At 38.1% G+C, this 7,972-nt stretch overlaps 1 protein-coding gene across 1 annotated transcript; it reads right to left on the reverse strand.

Moving 5' to 3' along the window:
• Nucleotides 1-5,083: 5,083 nt before the first annotated feature.
• Nucleotides 5,084-7,297, reverse strand: NPVF (neuropeptide VF precursor). The gene is made up of 2 exons (XM_031554047.1): nucleotides 7,157-7,297; nucleotides 5,084-5,467 (listed from the first exon to the last, which is right to left on the reverse strand). Exons 1-2 carry the CDS (start codon nucleotides 7,295-7,297, stop codon nucleotides 5,084-5,086), a joined length of 525 nt encoding a protein of 174 aa, XP_031409907.1.
• Nucleotides 7,298-7,972: the final 675 nt, after the last annotated feature.

Consider the following 7,972-nt stretch of genomic DNA (forward strand, 5'->3'; position numbering starts at 1 on the left):
GGGTGTGGGGGGGTGTGTGTTGGGGGGTGTATCTCCAGGAGCTTGGCTAATATAATTTATACTGGAGGAAATGAGAGAAAGTCATTCACCCTGTCCTGGGCTCACAAGATGAACTCTTGATGGAGCAGATCTCCAGAGAGACCCTTCCCCACTGGCAGTCAGCTCTTAAGTGGGTCTGGGAGAGGTGCAGCCAGGCTCCACCCCTTCCTGCAGCACAGGTGAATTGCCTTCACCTGTGCTCCCGTGCTGACTCATTGCTTGCCTCAGGTGATCAATCAAAGGTTCAGGCTGTGATTCAGCAGCCCCATACACAGGCAATGATAAAACTACTTCATAGGCTGTGGTTTGGACTTTCCCCTGTACAAACAATATGTTGACCAATATCCTTCAGCATTGACTTAGCAGCAGTGCTCGAGAGCTGGGCTGCAAAACCGATGTTACCAGCACTTATTAGGTAAAGTGTTTTCTGAAACTCAGAGAGAAACACAAAGATAGGTTTGGGACTCTGCTTTCAAAAGATTGAGTCCCATCATAATATTTTTTTATCTCCCTTTCTCTTTGGTGTTTCAGTGTGAGTGAACAGACAGATTAGATATTCTCAGGACTTTAGTTTTACTAATTCAGATTGAATTATGAGGGCTGCTCTCAAAGTAATACCTCCTATTTCATTATATTGGCCCACAATTTCAGAGGCAGATATTGGTGGTATGGCAGTTGAGGTTGAACCTTCCCACCAGTATTCCATAACATCGTGTTGCCATGAGAAGTTGGCAGCAGAAGGGCAGTCTGACAGAATGGTGTCTGACATGGAAGTGTGTATGAAGCAAAGGAGTGGAATTGAATTCCTCTGTGTGGAAAAAATGGCATCCACTGACATACACTGATGCATGCTGAACATTTATGGAGACCAAATAGCAGGTGTGAGCACAGTGAGGTGGTGGGTGGTGCATTTCAGCAGTGGTGACAGCATTGTGAAAGACAAGCCATGTTCTGTTGGCCATGCACAGCTGTCACACCATAGAAAGAAGAGAGTCTTGGTCATCTCATCCATGCAAATTGTCAAACTATGATCAGGAAACTGTGTATGGAGCTGAATATTGGCTTCAAAGCATTGGAAATGATAGTGGTAAGGTTGGAATGTTACAGGGTTTGCACCAGGTGGGTCCCATGCATGCTCACGCAGGAACAGAAAGAGCCCTATATGAGAGTTTGTCAGGTCCTATTGAACCAATAAAAGGCTGAAGGTGATAGTTTCCTGGATCATACTGTTACTGGTGATAAGATGTAGTGTCCCACTACAAGCCACAAGAGTCAGAACAGCAGTCCATGGATCAGTGACATTAATTCTCCATCAAAGAAAAATCAGCCATCGGGTAAAGAGATTTGCACTATTTTTTGGGATGGGAAGAGGATGTTCCTTCTGGATTTCTGGATTCCAGGGAAACTGTTAACTCTGACCATTACATCTCTGCTCTGACTGAGTGGAAGACTTGTACTGCCAGAGTCAGGCTAGAAAAGATGACAGCCTTTCTCCTGCAGCATCATAACACCAGTCCCCTTCTCAGTTTGAAGACTGTGGAGCATGTTGCCAGTCTTGGCTGGATTGTCTTACCACACCTGCCATATAATTTGGATTTGGCACCTTCTGTTTGGGCCAATGAAGATGGGCTGTGTGGGCAAAATTTTCCTAGCAGTGATGTAGTTTGTCATAGTAGCTGTGAAATAGTGGGTCACCTGTGCTTTTGCAAACTTTTCTGAGCACAGCATGCGGACTCTTATTCATTGCTTGCAAAAATGCATAGCTAATTGTGATGCCTATGTTAAAAATAGTCTTTTCTAGCTGAGAATTTGTTCTATCAAGTAGTATTATTGTCCTCTTTATATCCATTGTAATTTCCATGAAAATAAATAGAAGGTGTTACTTTCAGAGTGACACGTGTAGATTCACCAGACACAGGTTGATTAATTAGCATTGTCTTTCAAGCAGCCTCATTAACTTTGTAGAGGAATGGCATCTCAGACTCTGTCCCAACTACAAATTTATCTGAACAAAAAAAAAAAAATCAATTTGATTGTGATTTCTTCATTTTTTAAGGTTACTCTAAAGATATGTGGAATGTAGATATCAAGTTACTGTTATTCAGCATAAAATACCAAGATACAGGAGAAGTAATAAATTCAACAGTCAGATACCCAACCCCTGAGGAACTGGAGATAACTAGACAGTAACAAAGAGCAGAACTCCTAGATCACTGATTGATAGGGCCATAAAGAACTTCTTAGCGCCTCAATGAGGCTCAGCCAGAGCTTTGTAACTGCCTGTCATAGATCTCATAATAACCATGGGAAAGAGCAAACTTAAGATTCGAGAGGGCTTGTGGGATAACATAAAACTTAATATGGGATATTATAAAGGGATCTGGGAAAGTGTAAACTTCTTTGGGGATGTTTAGGGGAAAGGGGAAAGCCAAAGACAGTCAAAAGAATAGGGATCAAGATAGTTGAGAGAGTAACAACCATGGGAAAATGAAGAAGGCTGGGATTAAAGGAAATCTGTTGCATGCAAATAATCTGCTGTTGCTATGTTTGTCCGGTCATGCCTTGTGCCTGAGCATCTTGCTCTGTCTTCTTGTTAATTAATAACTGTGCTTTCCTATGTGAGTGTGCTCTCTGTTTTGTGTGCTTATGTATGACCCATTGAAAAATTTCAAGCTAAACTAGCTTGAAGGAGTGAGTAGAGCATTCTGAGTGCCAGCAACTTGAGATGGAAATTAGGTCTCAATTGGATCCATCTTCTCTTTGAGAAGAGAATGATTGTCAAGGCACCAGTTAATGGAGCGACCCGTTTGTGCATGTATGTGTGTGTGTTCACACAACCTTAATATAAACTTAAGGCTGGATTAGCTGCTGAGCAGGATAAGAGATGTGGGAGCTGTTCATAGGTCAGGAGGCTGGAGGGACCAGGGCTGTGTGTCAGCTGCTTAGAGGGACCACGTCACGAGCAGCTGTTAGAGGGACCTGTTCACGTGTCTGGGAGGAAAATCTGCTAGCAAGCTCTGAATCTGATTGGCCTATGAGTGAGAAGAGGATCAGGCCATTTTATGCTTGTGTGTATCCTGTTGGTGCTTATGTTGTTCCTTCAAATGTGTTGTTCTTGTCTATTGGCAGCTAGCTGTGGCTGTATAGCATGTACGTTTTCGTTGTGTGTGTTTTTGGAAATGCCCAGTGCCACCGCTGGCTGCATTTGCCATCAGGATAGTGAGACCTCTGGGGACTGGAAAGAATAATCCCATAGATCTTGGGTATAGTCCATCACAGCAGGATTCCAGTGAACAGGTACAAATTCCCCTTTTTTCAAAACTAACTGGAAATTTACTGACATTTTGGAGGAAGCCTGAACTTATACTATTCCACTTAGAAGGGAATGTTTTTAATAAGAAATATGAAATATAAGTATGAGCATACAATGGAATAGCCCCTTCTGCTCATGTATCCAGTAGCAGTAATGTTCACATTAACAGAGGAACTAGGACTCCCACAGGACAAATCTTGTAGGATGTTAGGGAAGACATTATCTCACATATAAATAAGGTAATTGCACTACAGCAAGAGTTTGGTTAGATGCTATTCCTCATGGATGTCCAAGATTTTTTCTCTGACTAGTGGCCTTTCAGATTTATATCTAACATGACTCATAAACTACAGGAAAAGTGCTTCCTCTACATTTTACTTGATTTTCTTCAGCTATGTATGACACAAAGACACCAGTGATTTTGGTTCTACTTCTGTTTGTTAGTCACACAGTAGGCTTCTTCTTATTTGTATCATGCTCCTTTATTTGCATTGTTTCTTTTAAATTTGCTCAAAATGCTTTCAATTCTACAGCTATTGTTTTTAAATTAGTTTTTACAGCCAATAGGGTATCAGTCACACAGAAGTCACACAGAAGTAAATAGAATTTGTACTACACCACCACTGAAGAAAACTGGTACAACACTCACTACAGTTATCATTGCCTTATACATCAATTGTTTGTACAGAATACACACATTATAACATAATAATAACATAAAACAGGTTTGTATTTCAGTTCTCATATACATTCCCTTCTCAAGATCTTTAGTAGTGAATACACACTACATCTTTTCTGAGTCTTTCAGTTTCCATCTTCATAACTTGATAACTTGAATGTGATTGAGAGAATTCACATCCCTAAAAAATCAGAAAAATAAAACCAAATCTGTTATAGTCAGGTGAAACAGTGAGAAAGGAATAAAAGAAATCCATTTAAATATGAAAGAACATTGTATTCTGAAATATCAATAATCTATTCTGTCTGAACTTCCAATTTATGCCTATGTCAGAATTAAGTTCGGATAGTTGGTTTCAAAGTAAGTAGATGGATCAGATTTAAAACAGCAGATATGAAAAGAACTGTTATTGAAGAACTGTTATTTAAGAACTATTTTAAATTATTCTTACAAATGGACAGAAAATATTTTTCCTATCCTAAAAAAAATTTGAGACATCAAAAAAATTTCCCATTTGGTATTGGAATAAAAAAATAAAAATCTCAATCATTGCCTCAGTAGGACAGTCTGGAAAAAATAGGCTTGGATGAGGAAAAGAACTATTTTCTTCTGACCATTTCAACATGCTGCAATTAAGTAAGTTCTGAATTTTGACAATTCTGCTACTCTAATTTGCATACATTTAGAAAACAAAGTAATTTTTAGATAACTTTATAGCGCTGAAATGGGATATTTTAAAGTTTGTTTTACACCAAAGCTTTAAACTTTCCAGAATGAAAACTGATCTAAGATAATGTTGCTAGACTTAACCGTTTCAGAAGAGCTTCTTTGGCTTTGATTACTTGACATCTTCTCATCAGCAAAGATTTCATGAAGAGATTCTCCACTAGATCTTGCAGAGACTTTTTGATTTCATAAACTGCAAATCTTTCTTATGGTAATTTGGCCTCATATAAAAGTGCTTAGGGAATATGCCTGAGGAAGGCTGGCTGTGTTTGATCACTGCTACGCTATGATTTAATATACATTTTAATACATGGCTTGAACATTTGCTAAGTGTTACCTGGTTCAGATTCCTGGACACCTTGAGATAGACTGATGGGCACTGACTTCCCAAATCTCTGTGGCAGATTTAGAAGGGATTTAATAGAACTTCTAGCAAGTGGAGATCTCCCAGGCCTGTATGATGAACTTGGAGCACGCCTAGATAGGCTCTCTCCAAAAGCTCTTCCAAATCTCAGAGGCAAATAAGCACTCGGCTTAATGCTTCTTTCTTCTGGATTGCTTCTTCCAAACCTGAGAGGTAAATTAGCAACTGAATTTGGCACTTTGTTTATTGTAGGTGTGTTCACTTTAATGAAATTTTTTGATCCCCAGTCTTTCATTTCTTCAAAATTCAGACTCCTCTGCTTTTCCTCCAAAATACTGTCTTTAATCTAAAAGAAAAAAGAAAAAAAAAGTCATTCCAGCTACCGATCAGACAAAGTACTTGTTTTCATATTTCCTTAGAAAGCTGCTGGATAACACATTCTTTTCTATTATCTAATGCTTTTAGCTGTATTTGCTGAACTCCATTCTAGTGTGGATTAATTCATTTGAAGATGTTGTGGACCTTTTTAGTCCACTGGCCTCAAGAACACATCTTTGTATCATCTTCCACAACTGAGTCAGTTGGAAACATTTCTGTTTGTTAGTGTTGATAACTCTGCCCTCAGCTTTGTGTGGACAGGAATAGTTCTCAGGTCCATATTTGCTAATATCACTGGTTGAAGTTGTCTGTGGGGAAGATGCTGGCTGTAGTTATGACTTGATACCAGCCTCTTGCTCATCTGGTCTGGATGAATAAGAGGATGGACCAAAACATCTGGAAGTGTACCTTGTTTCTTCCTAGGCATTAGGTGGATGCTTTTGACCCAACATCCTCATGAGCGAACAAAATAAAAGGAAAGTATTTGAGTCAATTCCATGTAAATGCTCTTCTGGCCTTGCAGCATAGAAGTTGTGCTGATCTTTAAGTTACTTTGATCCTCCATTAGTACGGAAGATACAATGATTGTTTATGGGCTGTCAGAGCCAAGAAGCACAAAATCTACTTTTTGTGGCTACGGTAAAGAGCTGACCTCAGTATGTTACACATTTCATGATGTCAAATGCAGCTGCTACCTGAAAAATCACTATATCAATGTGACTCTTGGCTATTTATTAGTGTTTCTTCCCTGGGTGTATTGAAAATCACTCCTACTAATTTATTTCTTTTTGTCACAAAAATAGTTTTCCTTAGCAGAGATTTTTTACTTCAGCTGAAGACATGAATTCTACTAATCCTAATTTCAATTTCCTATCTATGTTTCATGGCTTCCCTAGCTATTGGGAGAGAAGGAGAATGAACCACTCTAGTTCATACTCCATGATTAAAATGTTAAACAAATGATGTCTCTGATTGCACTTGTGCACCTGAAGTATATCAAAGAGAGATCTAAAGACCAGGAGATTTCACTAAAATAATTAAAGGTGTATTTTGGCTTGAAGTATCTTTATTACAGTAATGATGATGAGACAAAAAAAGGTTGGCTCTTATTTCCCAGGGAGTGTTTGCGGGATAGACAAGAAAAAATGTGCACAGATGAACTGTGCAAATTTGATCTGGCATCTATTGAGATATAACAAATGTGCAACCTTGCAAAGATATTTTTATAGCCAATTTCCAGAATAGAATTTTAAGTCTATTAACTACACTAGATTTATAATAGTCCCTGTTTATCATTATTCTTTGAATATTACAAGCATACCTTTATTAATTTTGCATTAATAATGCATTTGTTATATTATGTGCATGAAATACGTGACAGGAATGTTAACTGAGACCCCACTGTGTAAGTAAACATGTCAGAAAAAGTCTCTCCTATCGCAAGGCTGGATTGCAAGAAAATTGATACATGCATTGATTTACACAGTATGTGTTTGAGAGCAAGCAAATTTCCTAAAAATTCTCTCCGCAAGACTTTTTTATACTGCACTGTGTAGTTCCTGTGAAATGAAGTTAGGAGAGCCTTTATCAATAAATTCAGTGCTCAGCATTTGACCCACAGTTCCCCCAAATACTACCTTAGTAATACAAATCTTACCTCATAATATTTATCATCAGCGTCTTCTCTGCTCTCCAGGCTGGATTTCATTAGCTCATCTAGGCACACACCATGTGGTGTTAGAAACGCCACTGTACCCAAAGTAAGTAGAATAAACTTCTGGGTTGAAATGATTTCCATTTCTCTCAAATGAAGCTTAGTTAGAAAGCTCAGAATCTCTACAGAAAAGCAAGCTGTCATCATTTTATATGATCAGAAAACAAAAAGATGCTGTTTCCTATGACATCAATCTCAAAAGCCTCGGTTCTTAATATTAATTAGGGAAGTAATTTGAATGTATTTGAAGAATGTTGGGAATTTCTTTTGTGAACCTCTTTAATCAACATAGCTTCTTGTTAGCTGACTTTACAAATATTTTCTTCTAATGAAATGTATCTTAATTAACTAAATTTGAAAGCCATAATACAACAGCCAAAATGCGTTGCAACTATTTGTATACGAAACCACCTTACTTTTTCTTTTGTATCAGTGACCTCAGAAGTACTAAGAAAGGAAGCTTTTTCCATGCATGTATTCTTTAGTAGTCCTTTTGGATCACATGATTTTTTTGGATGCATACAACTGAAGACATTTGACCCATTGAAATCAAATGCTGTGTATTGAGGTTCCTGATTGGATCGTAAGAGGTATTTTTCATCAGTGAGATCTATTGATGTACATAGTGTCTATACTCTAAATGTAAATGTTAATTTGTACTCTGACTGAAATAGGAACATGTTTTTAAAATCCTGCTCATCACTTACATTTTTAGACAGTTCAAAAGCTGTGTTAGTTTTTATGTTCTTAAGGCCAAAT

Source organism: Meleagris gallopavo, chromosome 6 (assembly GCF_000146605.3).
Source record: "Meleagris gallopavo isolate NT-WF06-2002-E0010 breed Aviagen turkey brand Nicholas breeding stock chromosome 6, Turkey_5.1, whole genome shotgun sequence".
Taxonomy (NCBI): domain Eukaryota; kingdom Metazoa; phylum Chordata; class Aves; order Galliformes; family Phasianidae; genus Meleagris; species Meleagris gallopavo.

Excerpts from the sequence above, each read along its gene's own strand:
- NPVF (XM_031554047.1), bottom strand. The coding sequence starts at position 7,297 with ATGGAAATCATTTCAACCCAGAAGTTTATTCTACTTACTTTGGGTACA. Across the intron at positions 5,468-7,156 it reads CTGATGATAAATATTATGAG|ATTAAAGACAGTATTTTGGA; the intron begins GTAAGATTTGTA and ends TTTTTCTTTTAG.